Source organism: Pavona decussata, unplaced genomic scaffold (genome assembly GCF_977016875.1).
Source record: "Pavona decussata unplaced genomic scaffold, jaPavDecu1.1 SCAFFOLD_53, whole genome shotgun sequence".
Lineage (NCBI taxonomy): Eukaryota > Metazoa > Cnidaria > Anthozoa > Scleractinia > Agariciidae > Pavona > Pavona decussata.
In genome coordinates, this window is record NW_028145475.1 from 3,057,765 (window position 1) to 3,075,271 (window position 17,507).

At 38.7% G+C, this 17,507-nt stretch overlaps 1 protein-coding gene across 1 annotated transcript; it reads left to right on the forward strand.

Annotated features, from left to right (window-relative positions):
- Positions 1-2,503: 2,503 nt before the first annotated feature.
- On the forward strand, positions 2,504-6,171 carry LOC146480505 (uncharacterized). The gene is made up of 2 exons (XM_085109329.1): positions 2,504-3,259; positions 5,096-6,171. Exons 1-2 carry the CDS (start codon positions 2,629-2,631, stop codon positions 5,314-5,316), a joined length of 852 nt encoding a protein of 283 aa, XP_084965455.1. The 5' UTR covers positions 2,504-2,628; the 3' UTR covers positions 5,317-6,171.
- Positions 6,172-17,507: the final 11,336 nt, after the last annotated feature.

The following is a 17,507-nucleotide window of genomic DNA, read 5'->3' on the forward strand; positions in this document are numbered from 1 at the left end:
TCAACATCGTTTTTTCACCCTCTTTGATTAGATAATTAAAATCAGGAAATCCTGCACATCTCCGTTTTCAAAAACTCACGCGAGATTTTTAAAAGCAGGTACAAACCCAAGCTCTTTATCTTTGACTACATAATGACTTGCATGCAGTAGCTAAACGTATATCTTGAGGATGGCAGCTGTTCACATCCCGGAAATTTTCTCGGATAAAGATACAAGTTAGTGTAATCCTTTAAACGTAATCTATCACTGGAAACGGACACCTTGTGTACAATATTGTATTATAAGAAAACATTTTCAAAGAAAATGACATGTTAACCAGATCGTTTACTTATTTGCGTTCCAGCCGAAAACTTTAAGTTTGGAGTTACTATCCTTCTTTGTTGTAGTTGAGGGCTTACTAAATTTCTGGAATTTGACCACACCCTGAGATCATTCACAGCCTGTCGATCCATGTGTTCCGGCTCAGTAGAACGATATAATACCAAATAAAATATAATCTACGTTCTTGGATTGTTCGCACGACGTACTGTATTTTGATTCTGGATGTAGTTGTGACAAGATATTGAAATCTATCAAGCTGTGTGAAAGACTCACCGCTTGGTAATAACAATAATAAAAAATCTGTGGTCTAACTTGCTACTATAAAATACAACCGCTCATATCTTGTGATACCGTAATATCCTGTGGCTGACAAAACATGATAATGGTATATAAAAGATTTCTTCTTAGGTGGCTTTCTCAGGAATTTGGCCCAAGTCTTCGCAAGCTAACCCTTATCATTTTACCGGAGCTTACACTGACATGCCACTTACAAACTACCAAGAAATGTCGAATTGTATAAGTTTGGGGGCAGGAGACCCAGAACGAATGTACCAAATTAACTCTCCCCACCCCCACCCCCAGAATTAGCCACCTCTCGGTCAAAAGAAAATACATAATCAAGTGCGTTTAGTTTAAGAAATGGATGTAAAAAATCCAATCTTTATTCAAACCATCCCAACAAATAAAGAGCAGAATAATTTCTACGAGTGTTGCTCGCCTTGTTGTCTTTGGTTTTAGAATTAACATATTAAACTACCCGGATCTTCACTTGAGAAGATGTTAAAAGTTTGATTGGTAACATTCAACTAGACATGCCGGGGTTCGCTCTTGGAGCAAAAGGAAGCGACCACGAGCGCGTTGTACTCAGTAGTTCTCGTTGTTAGGAAGACATGGATCGTTTCGCAGCAATGTTTTTCTAAGGATTTGTCCAAAAGAGACTAATATAAATGATCGATAAACAAAGAGAGTGAGCAGCATAGGCAGATTCTGCGCAGGATTTCCGACCGGGATGGCGTTTATCGTCAATTTCTTCTGCAGGGCGTGGCTGTGGAGAACGTTTAATGCTAAATGCCAGTTAAGGTGTGGGGGATATGGTTCTCGATAACTCGATAAAGATAATCGATTTATTTTAAAGAGTTTAATTAACAAGGAGCGGAAATGACGCTTACTTTTCCTTCACACCAGAAAAAAATTGTTAATATCGCTCTATCCTTTCTTTTAAATCTTTTACTTCCGTGAACGAAATAACGGCAATTTTAATTGTGCAAAACACTAAAAACCGAAAACCATCAAATAAAAGTTCAACTAATTTGAAAAGCCACACTTAAGGATTTCAAGCACAGACTCAAAAGTTAGAACCACTATCGACAGCTTAATTACAGGAAATGTACTGCACAATAGCTTTCATTTGAATGGTCGCACTCTTTGCTTGGGTATTCTCTTAATCAACACATCCTTTACCACGTTTGAACTTAAATTTTCCTGCCTTGATACCCCAATTCGAAACTGGAAATAAATAAATTTTGTCATATATAAAACGGCATACAAACTGAGCATTAATTAACAAAAACAGGAAGTATTACCGAACAGTATTCTGTTTGAGAGTCCTTACTAGAACTGTTTTGGTAAGTACACACGGAAGAGATGCATTCATTACCTTTGACTCTAGGCATTGTCTACAATTCAATGAAATCTCTTCATCCTAAAAAGCGAAAGCAAACATGTATTACGCACTGCTGGGGATAAAGAGGCTAATTGTTAATAATTATTAACACAACAACGCTATAACACCTTCAGTGAAGATGATAAATCATTTGCTAGACCTATCAAACTCTACCTGTCAATGTTTTTAAAGCTTTTGATTAAAGACAGTTTTCTATACGGCCCACCTTAGAGGTCAGAAAAAAAAAAATGATTATCTGGAGGCACAGTGAAACCACAGCTTTAGAACAATTTTACAGAAAGGATTAGTGTAATGACACACATTAGCGGACGAATTAAGAGGCTTAGAGTTTCATTATACACTTACGGTTTATTTTCTAAACACAGAGAGTGTGTAAACTCAGCGTGTTTTTAATTAAACTTGGTGGGTGGTGCACGGGTTATTTTCTGTCGGACAGTTTCCTGTGTTTTGTGCAATAACAAGAGCATAAAAGCGTCATTTGTGTATTGTAACAACACTATAAACAAGCTGCTTGATCCTCTTAGTTTACACTTCAACTGCGAGAGCACGCATTGCTGTAAGGCTAAGCGCTCCATTAAGAGGTATTTAGTTGTAATCCTTTAGCTAAACAAGGGATTGAAGAGATGACTGAACGATCGTTGAAGACCAGAAAGACCAGCCGCCGGTCCGCGACAGCTCAACTGAAGCCGCCACATTCGTACATTGCGCTAATATCCACAGCGATTCTCAGCTCTCCACGAAAGAAGCTCACGCTCACTGAGATCAACAAATACCTTGTGGATAATTATGAGTTCTTCCGAGGGGCTTACCAGGGTTGGAAAAACTCTGTGCGACACAACCTCTCGTTTAACAAGTGCTTCGTGAAAGTACTCAAGGATCCTTCGCGCCCCTGGGGTAAGGACAATTACTGGACAGTTTTAGTGGATTTATTGGAAGAATACATAAGAGAGGACGGTTATTTTAGGCGGCGAAGAAAGCGACAGCCTCGAGCAAAAGGAAAAGTTGAGTCATTTCATGGCAAAGAAGGACGCGACATTCAGCGGGCGCTCCAAGACGCGGACAAAACGAACTTTGCCAATGACCTTGATGTGACTTCCAGTCCAGACTTATATACATCTCAAGAAGTCCAAAGCAAGGGAAACATCGATCTTAATAGATTTTCTATCGACAGACTACTACAGGTTGAAGACAAAGTACGAAATGACGAAAGATTTGGCCATCAGATGTTTGGTGCGGGATTCACGAGATTTCAAGGTATGACATCTAAGGGTATAAAGCAATTATCAACCTTGAAGGACATAATTGAATTATCCCCTTTGCAGACATTTTCACGGTGACGCGTAAGAAAGTAAAGTTGCACAAATAATTCGTGTTTCAAAAGATAAAAAGAAGTAGCAAGGAGATTTCCCACATCATTATTATCGGTCACAGTTGAATGTTTTGTAAGCGACCAAACTGAGGTTGACTCTCGCTTATGAGGGATTCTAAATACAGTGTTTGACTTGGAATTGATCAAACATAGATTTTCTCATCAAGGGGTTGTTACTTAGGAAAAAAGGATAGCTTACAAGAGTTGTCGCTCAAAAAAATTCAAGCGTATACTTTTTACTAAATTGAGATATGTCGCAACGGAAAGGGGGACATAGCTCCTAGTCCTGTGCATTGTCTGTCGAATTTCAGCCCAACCCAAAAATCCTCGGTGGTCCAAGCATCCTTGGCCAGACTTTTTCTGGTTGCGTAATATAAAATTCTCTGTTAGCCTTTCAAAAGCGTGTCTTTATCTTTTTTCCCCAAGAAACAAAATGTTCAGTCGGTAATGTGGTTCTCAATTCACCTAAATGTATCAAGGAAATCCTAAACGATAATAACGATTCAAATATATAAGGGCTCCTGAGTGGTATTTCCCTTACTCTTGGTGCTGGAGGTTATTTTTTCCGCGCGGGAGAGAACCGCGGCCAAGCCGCGTCTCTCCTCTTTATAACCGCCGCTGCGGTTATTTCCTTATTTTGAGTTTTTAGACAACAGCCCTCTGGAGCCAGGGTATATTTTCCTGTAGCCATGGACAAACTTGTGGTTGTAATGATCTTTTAAGTCTGCGAATGAAGCCGCGGACATTCAAATGAAACCATTTGAACAGTGCTATCCTTTGTGATGAAGTTTTTCAAAACGACCGTTTGCACTTTTATTAAACTTGTGTGCTTTCTGAGGGGGCAGTCTGTGGAAAAAAACCTGGAATAAAAGTGGCTCCCTGAACCCTGAAAAAGCGGCTGAGTTCAACCGTAGCTTGTTTACTTACAAATCTCATGATATACACCAAGAGAGGATGAAGGTACCTTCATCCTTCTTATATACACCAATCATCTGATTGTTCAAATATTTGGATAGTCTATTCATATTATTTGTGTCAACTATCATCTGTGATTAAGAAAATATCATTAATGTCAGCAGTCATGTTATGGGTTTGATTACCAGTGAAAGCTGGTAAAGATTATTCAGGTGCAGTTTTACAAATTATCAAATCTATTAAGATTTCTTCCCTTAATTAGTTAGTTCTTTGACCTATAACAAACCAAATTAAGTCTTCATGTAATAAAAACCGGTACACTAGAGAGGACAAACCCACGACTACGTCGGTAGGGATGTGTGGTCCGCAAGGGTATGGTGTTTGAACCGGCTAAATATCTCATAGATTTAGTAGACCATTTGACCTCAAATGGTGTATGTTTGCGCAACAGATTTTAACGTTTTGCGTTAAAGGCGGGGGGGGGGGGGGGGGGGGAGTTTCAACCATTTTAGGTGCTAGATCTGAGGTTGGGTTTCCCATTCTAAGTCGCACCCTCCCCCGGTTTTCTTTTTTTGTTCGAAGTGAACTTTACAGGCATGGAGAAGGGTGTAGAACTTGCTAGAGTAATGAGACTGTTTCAAATCGTTTTACATAAAGTAACACGTCCGAGCGTGAGCGGAGTGGCCTTCCGTAGTTAAGCAAGGTTGTTAAAACTAATATATAGCTTCTTTCCTGAGCGTAGCCAGGTACTGCTTGTAATCCATTTGACTATTTATACACATAACTAGTTTCATTTGTTTTTATAGTAAACACAAGACAAGACTATGAACTCCAAAACATTTCTGATTATCAACACGATGCTCAAGACAGAAGACGCAGTCCCTTCATTTTCCAGTCCCAAGCGCAAGAGCAGACCACGCCCTTCGGTCCGCCATCTTGGATTCGTACGGACTCGCCTTATCAAGGAACACCGTTTCTTCCTTGTGTTCCCAGACGTCAGAGTGCCGCACGTCACTATTACATCTGACTCTTAAACTGTGTTAACATTGTTGGATTAATGTGATACTTTCGGCCCCTCGCATCTCAATTATTCTTTAGCATAAAAGATGTTGGTTGTTTTTTGTTTACCGGCTAAAGAGTTTCTCTTTCGGCTATAGTTAATGTTCTACCAAAGGGGCTTCTCCCGTTACAAAACTTCGTTCCTTTTACTGGGTCATCCTTGACAGGCCATGATATAGATTCCATGACTAATGATAATTAGTATTGTAGATGACTGCGGTATGCAAGTGAACCGTGACTAACGCTGGGTTCGTTTGTTCAAAGCAGGATAAAGAACCTAGGATCATTATCAGTTTTCTGAATTTTGAATTCGGTTTGCAGCTCAACTTTGCTAGTTCCTGTAAATTGTTTTTGTCCAACATTTTTGCTTTTGGCGGAATTGCTTTTCAACAAGAGAAAAAAGACCTTGGTTAACGATCCTTGGTTTGCGTTAACCGGCTTTCGAACGACTGACCCTGAGCTACCAAAATGCGTTTTGTTAGAACAAAATACTCATACGTACTATGTATGTCCTTTGTAATATTATTATGTACTCAAATAGTTTATCGACACAGGGACATTTTTGGCCCAAGATAACAGTTAACCGATTGACAGTAAATGGATGACGATGTTGAAATTAAAGTAAACTAACTAAAATCTTTCTTACAATGATCTAACAGAGAATTTCAAGACGTTATGTTCAACGTTTACAAAAAAAAAAAATATATCATAAAAGATGTTTCGACCTAACCATCCAGCTGGAAGCGAGCGGCTTTTTCTTCTTGTTTTAACAGACGAAGGTCAAACAATTTTGGGAAAGTCTTCTTTTTTTTAAAAATAAACGTTATACAGAACTTACTGAAAGACAGTGTCAGACTGGTTACGAACAATTGTTATGTTTCTATCCCTCATTTCCTTTAAATCAATAAATCTTATACTTTCTGACTTTCTGTGTTTGACGTTCTTTGTCAATGCTCTCTAATACCAAAGAGGCAGCTACATTTCTGAAACGACTTTAGTGGGGATCAGAAGAATGAAACGAGCTTTTGTCGGCCAAGCAGACTACCTGTTTCCTCACTCTCAAGAATCATGATTTTTTCGCAAGTTCTTAATTTTTGGTTGTTTGTTTGATTTTTTGCCCGTGACATGCCTTAATGGAAAGTAGGTTTCATTGAGTTTAATCATACAAAATGTAATGGTGCTTACATCTGCTGATAGAACTAATCTCTTTATTCCAACATGCAGTGCGATTTAGTTCATGCTTCGGTGAAACGTTCGAGTTTAGCTTGTAACTGAACGAGTCAAAATCACAATACACCTGATCAATTATAAATATGTATCGAGATCCCGGAAGTAGCAGAGCACACCTCCCTCAAAAGTTTGCTATGGCCCAAGATAAGGGAAGGAGGCATCGAGTGGTTAGGGTTGGGCGCCGGACTTGAAATCCGGAGGTCCCAGGTTCAAGTTTCGCTCTGACCGCTAGATGGAGTTGTTTCTCGGTAACCCCGAGTTCAACTCTTCGGCTGCACTTGTAAATAGCCAGTTGGTCGGCCTCCTGCCAGTTGGATTTGTAAACCATATTATGTTCAATTTAAATTATTTCTTTGTGAAGTTTAATGCTCGGCCCCACTAGCACTTGTGCTATAAACACTGCCGAGGGTAAATCAAGGTTGTTATTATTATTATTATTATTATTATTATTATTATTATTATTTTTATAATTACTATTAGCGTCTTTGCAGAGGACTGGAAGAATGCTTTAGTTCACCCCTTGCTTAAGAAAGCAGGACTCAAACCCATTAACAAAAATGTTCGACCTGATATTTTTTGTTTTCGATGGTTCATTGTCAAAGCGACTCAATGGAAGGATAAAGAGAGGACTGACATTTAACAAATGAATCTACATTCTAACTTCTCCTCAAAAGGCGGTAAAGTCGCGATGAATGTCCGAAGGAGAAAAAAATTAATTTATGGTTTCCAATGAAAGAAAAATCGTCTATGAATTCTTTCATATTTGTAACAACAACAACGAAAAATATTTACACTTGCATATTGGAAGGAGGCTATGTAAGACCATCCGGTTGGTCTTAATCATCCTTCAGGCAGGATACTCATTACAGCCCAATCAAATCATTGGTGCAAAATTATAATTCAGCGAAAAGAAACCGGCATTGAATAAAACTTCATATTTGGCAGAAGAAAAACGAATTCCGGCCACAATATTCACGCTCTTTCTGCTATGTGTGTGGCACGTTTTAATGATGAGAATGATTAAAATAAAGTACTGATAAAATAAGCTTAAACTCCACCTGGATTAATAATTATAACTACCACAAATATGTCCTGGAATATCAACGTGTACCATGAGGGTGGACTCTGCATTCGCGTTAATAGTAAGTGATTTGACATCACCTTACTGTACCAACTATTAAGGTGAATATCTCGCTTACATACGTGAAAAGTGTTTTTATCCACATCGTATTTTTAGATCTCTAGTCATTATGATGGAACACTTTATGTTGATGTGTGCAGATGTCAAGTCTTGGGTACATGGTAATAATTACATAATGTATTTTTTGTTTTCAATATATCACAATTAAAATAATGAAAACATTCCACTGCCATAAGTGGCGTATGACTGCGAACCACGCCGTTTCCAGAGTAAAACGGTATATGTAAAACAAAAAAGAGTATTATTTATTCGCTTTCAAGAACGTATCGTAATGTCATTACAATATTTCTGCCTATAAACTGACAAAAAAAAAAAACATGGCTACCTGACTACTGCTAAGCGAACGGTTTACTATTCGTTGTCATAGTTTAAAATTAACATTTGCGTCCTTTGTTAAACAGTGAGTGGCTTAAAAGCTGTTTATCGGAAACTGGCGGGGAAAAAAGCAGAATCAGTAAGGACGAGCTGTGGAAAAGTTTTTCTTCATTGGCAAAAGTAGAGATGGAAAGAGAAACGTTTTTCTTATCTTGGAATAGCAGTTTCTAACAAGGCTATAATAATTTTTCTCAAATTGTAAAAAAAGGGTGGCGAATAGGATATAAGGGACTTATTTTATTGAGTGATCCAAAGAGCAATGAAAAGGCCCACTCTAAAGAGGTAAAGAAACGGTCAGATCTCCGAAATTCGCAACAACGGAATCGCAAAAAGAAGAATCACCAAACGATTTGTTCAGCTGAAAACGGTGCAAGAGTGGATGGAGGAACACTATTGCGAGGAAAACAACAATGGTGATAAAGAGAGCAACAAGTTCAGAGAAGATGAATTAAAAAGATCAGTATTTTTTCCCATATCGGTAACATAACAAGTCAGCCTACTTTTGCAGTAACGCCTTATGGAAAAACAACAGGTGCCACGAATCCTTCCTGTGGTAAACAGCCACCAGAAGCCAGATAAACCGATACGGAAGTAACCAGTTACGATGCGGCCGTCTCAGTCAAAGGGAATTTAAAAAGAGAAATGAGGACCGGGTGAAACACCAGCGTTTATTTTTAATAGCCACATTCCGGACAAAAATAATCTAATGAGTGTGATTGAACAAGATCCTGGCAGCCCCTTTAAAATCCCAAAAGACTCAAACGATGACATGGAAGGACTTCCAGTACCTGATGAAACAGCAACCCTACCTCATCCGGAAAATGGAGACATGCACCATTAACTACATTTGATAGATTCCATAAAAAAAAACTTTAATTTTTTTTTTTAATTTAAACGTTTTTAAATCTTCCTGGTAAACGGACTGAAAACGCAACAAAGGCTCAAAAATTTCAAGTTATGTGCATCTTTTTAAGGTAGTCCTGGGAAAAAAAGGCTTCTTATTATTTTCCTGGCTGGCAAAAACATGATAACCCACCAATTTGCTGGGGAAAAGGGGGAAAGTAAAAATTCATGGCTTGCAGTAAGGCTCTATGGCGCAGATCCTGGCTGCCTAGTGCATTTAAGTCTACGGCTAGCTGGCTCTGAAGAGCGGATAGAACTTTCCCACGAGAGAGAGAACACTCGAGGACTCTCAAATAATCGTTAGGGCTAATAACAAATCAATTTTAAACATTTTCTCGTTGAGTACTCCTGTTCAGATAACTGTACACAGTGCTGGCGGTAATCGTTCTCACCTTCGTCTGTTTCCGAGTCGTCAAAATCTACCAAATTCGTCGTTATATTCTTTCGAAATTCGAAAACGTTACTTCTTCAAAATGCCCAGGACTTTCATTCTATCCTCATACATTTTTTTGCATCGCCTGAAATTGTCTCTCTTCTTTTTTTTCTCCTCTCCTCCTTGGCATCCTGCAGCAGTTTCAGAATTTCGTCGCTCAGCGATTAGTGCGACTGCTGCCACTCCTTCTTTTTTTTCATAAACATTTCAACATCTTCTTCCTAATCTCTTTTATTCTCTTTAAGCTCTTGCGCCCCGTTACAGATGACATTGAATTTTTTCGAAGATTCCCCACGAAGAGTCAGAAATGCTTCGACTACGCGTCAAATGTATTCCCAGCACAGCCAAAGAGTTAAACGTACCGTGTATCCTTTGCAAGTACCATGAACAACGTGGAGATACTACCAAATCAGAAAGCGCAAACGGATAACATGAATAGTTGAGGCTTTTTCGTGGTATAAAGTGAATATCCTACTTTTGACTTGAGTTTCTTGGTATAAGCATTGTTTTCAAGGCACGAAAGATATAACACGTAAATGTAGTCAGTAATCTCAGTCCGGAACACTAAGGACAACATGGCCGGCTAAGACACGTTTGTGACAACAACTATGGAGTGTTTCAAAAAATGCTGCCCTTTTATAAAAGGAAAAAGTATTCTATCCTAAAATCTTTCAGCTGAACCCAAGCGTCTCTATTAAGTCTAACCTGTGCGACTGTTACGCGTTGTTCCCAATAAGCCGTGCGCCCCTGTTTTCCCGCTCTTTGCGCGAAATGGGTTAATGCCTAGAGTTGCGGTAGCGGCTGCACGTGCATTTTCGCACTGTTCTATGAGTAATATCAGTAGAAATAAACGATTTGAAATGTGATGGTCACACAACCAAGCTCCGCGGTATGGCCAGTACCTTACACGTGCGCACAACCATATCATCAGGGAGTACTGCTGCGTTACTTGAGCAAGAAGATCCCAGTCTATCTCAGTGACAAGATTGAGATGGTCCAGAAAAGAGCTTTGTGTATTCTTTTCCCAGAAACGTGCTATAGTGATGCTCTCTCCTTCTGCAACATCACTCGTCTCGATACTAGAAGAGGCGAATTATGCCTCAGGATGTGGCACAACACCAGAAACCACCCAGAATCGCGCTTGTACCATCTATTGTACCATCGCTCGCTAGCAAGACAGAGCTCGTCACAACTCTTAGGTACAGGGATCTCGCCAACTGGAACTCGACGAACAGCAGAGCATAGACAATCTTCTTCAGTCCAGCATAGGTTATTCAGCACTGCGTTTCTAACCTCGATGTAAACAGGACGTTATCTTGAATATAACCACGATGTAACCGATTGACAATTGTAAGCCTTTTGCTTATAAACTTACTGATTACAAAAGGTTAAAGTACGTTCTTTTGTTTACAAGACTTGATGAAGCAACATCAACGTAATATCACGAGCACAAAATAGAAACAGTTACTTAAGAATATATTACTTTCACGTGCGCTTAATTGTTGAGAGTTCCTCATAAGGAGAGTACTTTTCCGGACTATATCCGTAATAAAGGATACTGAACTTTGATTGCGGAAACTGAGCGTACATCAAAAGAATAGCTGAGTCATAAGATTACAGGACAAAGGTTAAGGACTCGCGTGATCAAGCAAAGTACATGAGCCACGTACCATGTACTCTTACACGTGTACAAGCCACCTGTTGAACTAGAATAAATTAAAATAAGAACTCTTTGTTTGAAAACCCTATGCTGGTTTGAAATATAAAGGAACAATTATAAGCGAAAATTACTTAAGATAAACGGCTAAATATGAAGCAGCAAAAGCGAAAACAAGTAAAATATCGAGCGATGAAACACATCAAATCGGTTGTTAATGCGACCGAGAATGTCCATTTCTCGTGTCCACATGCTGAGTTGATTAAATATTCCTTTCAAAATCTCGGAGCTATTGTTACTACCTGATTATGTATTCTATTCCAAATGAAAAGCTATTGAAATGCGATTGCTAAACGTATTAAAGTGAAACGCGAAATCTCTCGTAACACTTTATTGATACTCCCCATAGGGGTTTTTCAGTGACAATTTGCAATACATAAATAAATATTAAAAATAATAATCAGATCAAGTAATTAATATACGCTTAAAACTATTCAAACACTGGCTAAGCTTAATTTCAGATGTTAGGTGTCTACGGTAAGTTATTCCATATATTAACAATTCTATAAGAAAAGGATCTCTTCCCTGTTTTAGTTTTAAATAATGGGATATTATTGGGTTCAGAATGACAAGAGCACGAGAAGAGAGAAAGAAGAGAGCGGAGAGAAAAAAAAGGCTACACGACCTTGATTGTATTTCTGAAGGACAAAAAACCATCTGCACCGCACTCTTAAAGAAGTATGACTTGAGCGGGCTCGTTTTAAAATCCAGCCATATATCATTTGTGACTGTATCAACCGTCTCACTTAATACGTGTTTTCCATTTATTCTTTTAGCTCTGTGGTTTTCCCAAGGCTTCCTCACCACTTTAAATTTAGTTTTTCTTTCCTCTTCATATTTTTTGTAACTTGTGCGTGGAGAAGTAAAGAAATAACATAAAAAATGTGATCTGAAAAAGGGTACCGGAAAATTATATATTTGTTCCGAAACAGAGCCACACACCCCCATCAAACATTATGAGGTGTACTGATCCAGGGCGATAGAGAAAGAAGGCAAGAAAGTTCAGAAATATGCTGCTCTGGCCATTAAACCAAGACCTTGTGGAAGATGAAATTCCTCAAAATAACCGCAGTAGTAATTGGACCATTTGGAAGTTTCTAACAAACTGGGGCAGAGGAACTTGCAGAGTAATTTCTTCCACTGAATTTGACCTGCTCTTTACTCCCATTAAAAGGACACTGTCATAGTCGGTTATATTTCGTTGTAAGAAGAAGTAGCGAGGGGAAAGCACTTGGTTGACTTATTTCAGTTTCTCAACCAAACAAAATAAAATCAATCCGATCCAAGTTCTTTTGACAAAAACAATCTGGCTCCAACACTGGAATAGCAACAATCAAGACGTCTATGCTTCTTGGAAAGGCCCGAATCCCCAGGAGGGAAGTTGGGATATGAGGTTACTTGTTGTAACTTAAGCCAGTGGACAGAATCTCCGGCAGAAATGCTGTGTTAAATGTGTATAGTCGTAGTAACAATAGTAATTAATAATAATAATAATAATAATAATAATAATAATAATAATAATAATAATAATAATAATAATAATAACAATAACAATAGTAATTAATAATAATTTTTTATTTATTTTATAATAATAATAATAATAATAATAATAATGATAATAATAATAATAATGAAGAGGGGCAAGGTATGTTCATGAGCAGGCATTTGTTTGCCAGATACCCCGGATGTGAGGGCCGCAGTTTATACTGTGTAACATGTGTATAGTAGTAGTAATAATAATAATAATAATAATAATAATAATTATAATAATAATGATGGAGAGGCAAGGTATGCACATGAGCAGGCATTTGCTTGCCAGATACCCAGGTGATAAGAGGGCCGTAGTTTCTACAATAGTTCATATGGTAGCTCAAAGTTTGGTGTACGGGGAATTGTACTTTTATAATAGAAAAAAGCCGCGATCATAATGGTATGTATAATTTGCTTTGATTTCTTTTGTATTTGAGGGCAATTCAGTTATGAAAGGTTGCTTATAGGTGGTTTGCAACCAATCCCTAGAGATCCAGAACACAATGGTGTGGCAGCCATGTTGGATGACAGAACCTTTTGTCTTGTCATCCAACATGGCCGCCATACTGTTGTCTTTTTGGATCCCCAGGGATTGGTTACAAACCACCAAAAGCTGCTAAAAATGAAAATACCCTGGATGAAGGACTGAAGGGAAAGTGTCATACGCGAACAGTGTCGGAAAGGGGTACTGAACAAGTCATGCAGAGACTCGCTGTCACGGGATTGGTTAAAAAAAAAAGCACCCTGAGGAGAAAGACCGAGGGGCTCTTAACAGTTGCACAAGACCAGGCCCTTTGAACAAACTGCATGAAAATGTTGCACACGTTATTCTCTGGAATCTTCCGTGCAAAGAAATGTGGTATATATGATCATTCTCCAGAGGCAGTGATGGAAAATGACAGAGTGAAGGTGTTGTTAGATTTCAGGATGTAGACAGATCACCATTTAGCTCACAATAGACCTGATATTGTTGCTGCTGAAAAAGAAAGAAAAAGTGTGCTCCATTATTGATGTCGGGAGTGTCCCTTTGATCCGAGTGTGATGGACAAAGAACAGGTGAGAAGATTGAACATTATTGGGACTTAAAGTTCACAAGATCTGGAACTGCAAAACTATACCTGTTATCCCAGTTGTGAATCGCGCACTTAGGACAGTGAGTAAACATCCGAAGGCGTGGGTTTAATAGCAGGATAGGTACACCTTGAATCATTGCTTTGCTTCAGAAACCTTGTTTGATGGGCACAGCAAAGTTCTTGTAAGAACCGTAGACACCTAAGGCTATGGGATATAGCTTGATACTCTATACCAACGTATGGTGTGAAACATAAAATAAATAAAGGTAAAATGAAGATCAAAGTACATGCTAATCCCGGTTATTAAATCCTGCTGTGAACAAATCATTAAGAAATATTTAAAACGTCATTGTAGGTGGTGGTCAAAAATCACAATAGGCTATTTTCACGATGGTGTCACTTTACTACAACTACCAGAATCCTTCGGGTCTTGTATCTAATGCAAATTAGAGCTATTGTTACTTACTAGGATTATTAGTTTTCAACACCTCCAATGAAATGAAAATGAAAAAACCTTATGAATTCCGATAGCTGTAGTAAAATGACTCCGTCATGTAAATGGCCTATTAATATTTTAACAACTAAACCCCTGATCCTCTTTTTACAATGATTATGGAAAATCACGGCTCGATGATATTTTGCAGGTAGGTTTATTTCTGCCCTCAAGGCATTTTCCTCGTTCGCCGATAAATGTTCTTATAATTAGTGCAAATCTGTTCTACTCAAAGTTTGACACAATTAATGATTGGCCGGTTTTACGAATAGCATTCAGTTAACAGTCTGTTAATCAATCGGTTAAATTGAAAATACTGTGTATTGATTTCAACTCACTGCAATAAGTGAAAAACTGCCCTGGAACGCTGCCGAAGTAACATAGATGTATTCGACATAGCAAGAATTATATAACACATGACCTACAAATTCGATGGTCCACAGATGGCGCGATGGAATATTTCCCGTAATGCATCTCGAGAATAATCAGTGCAAAACGAAAAAAATGGTCGTGGTTTGTCGACTTTGTCAGAAATATACTTACCTGTAAAGGCATTAATTGTGTCAAACTTTGAGTAGGGCACATTCGTACTAATTATAAGAACGTTTATCGCCGAACAAGGAAAAAGCCTTGAGCGATAAATGAAGTGTTGACTAACTGAGGTTTTAAGGCTAAGAAGTTTATTGCTTTGTAACTTTACCCTACTTAGGTATACTGATATTATCATTTGGCACGATACCTAGTCGGAATGACTTTGTGGTATGCAAATAAAGCAATTAACATTATACGGACAAGAAATCTTTCCACAGAACATTCAAACTCTCTTTACTTTTTGTCAATCTCGATTAAAATACCAAATAAATATAACAAAATACCACCTGTGTTCTTGAAGGTGGGGGAGACCCCACGGAATTTCAACCCTAGAAACAGTAGTTCAGACCAACATTTGTGAATCTTGTTTACAATTTCAAGCCAAACCCTTAAATCTTTTCCCTCAGTTCAAGCCAAACTCTATATCCAATTACAGAGTAGTGTGGGCTAGTAGGCAAAACAAAGCCTATTTTGGACAAAAATGGTCGAGCCTATACCGAAAGTTTCAGACCAAAAACAGGTGTTCAAAAACTATAGTACACCCCCTACTTCAAACCAAAATGAGCAAAATCTATACCCAATTTGAGACCACAGCGGTTCAAAACCAAGACCCTTTGTTTAGGTTATTTAGGGCAGTGCACACTCCAGTAATTAAAACACTACACGGTATTTGGATCACTCAAGACGATTACGAGGGATTTGTTCGCCTCCACACATGCGAACACACCTGATGGCAATTAGAAGTTGTTTAGTCCATTTAGCGTCTTAATTAAAGTATGTTTTCAAAACATAACTGTGTTTTGAAAAAGAAAACTCCAGAAAGAAAATTACTTTTTAAGCGAAACAAGGCCTAATTGGGGAATTCGGTTACACCATACTGTGCTTTATTGCTTTTCCAGCTAAAAAGAACAAGCGCAAAAAATCGTTATATCTTGGACTCAAAGAGATACCGAAAAGAGTAGGATTTCAAATGATTTAAACTCCCTAATTTCTTGCGTCGGACACGATGGAGCCGTTGGCATTGTTTTTATCAAAACAACTTTTTATCACCAACTTTACCACTGCCTTCTGATCCTTGCGTGCACGAAACAGGTACAGTCATAGGTTTCGATTGCTGTGAGCGTTTGAAAGTTTTACACTAAGTTCCTAACGCACTGCAATTGTAACTGGCTATTAGCTAATTAATGAGGATCTAAAGAAATCGAGTAAATCGTGACGTGCGGAATCAGCTGCAATGTGGAGTACTTTGAAACCGCATAGAGTAATGGCCTTGCATGTTAAATGATTTATAAGCTCATCATCAGGAATGAGGAAAACTAAAACAGGGAACTTTGATCCAGCCGAAACCCCTGTGGCCAAACTGATGGTCATTTGCACTCAATCAGGAGTCTCTCAGACGCCCGGCAAATTGCATAGAATTTGTTTGAAGAAATTTGCCCTTTGAGCCGCGATTAATTACGATCTGTCCTCCATGGCTGATGGCAAGAGTGCTATGAATGACTTACAAGGTGCGCCTTAGTTATCTTTTTAGGCAATTTTCCACGGCACTGCACATGCTGTGACGACGAATCTATGGCTCCTCAAGGGCTACAAGTGAAGGACCATTTTGTCCAATTTAACCCAAGAAAGGACCAATTTCTGTCTCTAATTACTTATAATAGGTTCATTTATTACTGGCCGTGACAAGCAAAGACTGAAGGTTACCCCCTGTAAGGTCTTCGTTCGTGTCTAGAAGAGATTTGGGCGGGTGCAAGGAATGGCTACGAAGGCTACCTTCCATGAGATGGAGTCACGAGTCCGCTCTATAGTGTAGATGAATTTGATCACACCCATCGTCTATTTATGATCTTCGGGGCGCTAAGCTTATCATGTAACGAGCTTCTGACTCAACTTGCGTCGACCAAAATCGTATTCCCATTTACAGTGGCCTTTCCTAAAGCATGGATTCTATCCTACCCTGGTGCTCAGGGAGCTCCATGCACTTGAAATCTGTAGGCCCGTTCCCCCCTCCCCCTCAAAAGTACCTGGATTTGTTATACAGCCCGTCTGTGTTTGAGTCCTTGATAAGCCCCCTACCAGTTAGTTTTATAGATATTGTTATATTTCTGTTAATTTCTAAACTTATTCTTAGCTTATAACAGATGAAGAAGCACTTGGTGGAGACCATGTTAAAGATACATATTTTTTATTGTTAGCCATGTTCATATGCTCAATTTTCAGTTTAGTTTCAAAGAACAGGAATTAGCGAGAAAGAAAAGGAAACCAGCCTCAGCTGAAGTACAGCAAAGCGTTACAGTTTTATGTTTTATTTACGTGAAAGGGCTACCATTTCGTTAGAATTTGGTGTGTGAAAGGGTAAAGGATTAAAACTCCAGGAGGACTCCCTCAGTATGAAACTATATTTAGACCCCACCCCTCGGGCGGACGCCCAAGGTGGCTTGAAAAAGTGGCGACGCTGTGCAGCTGGCTGTTCGTTCAAAAACTTTGGTTCATAATATCCAGAAGCGATTCATTTATGAGCAAAGTACTTAGATACAAGTTTGGCCCTTTTTATGACCGAGAAAAGGGGAAATCTGTTTAATATTCTTCAAAAGTAAGCAGCTATCAATTATT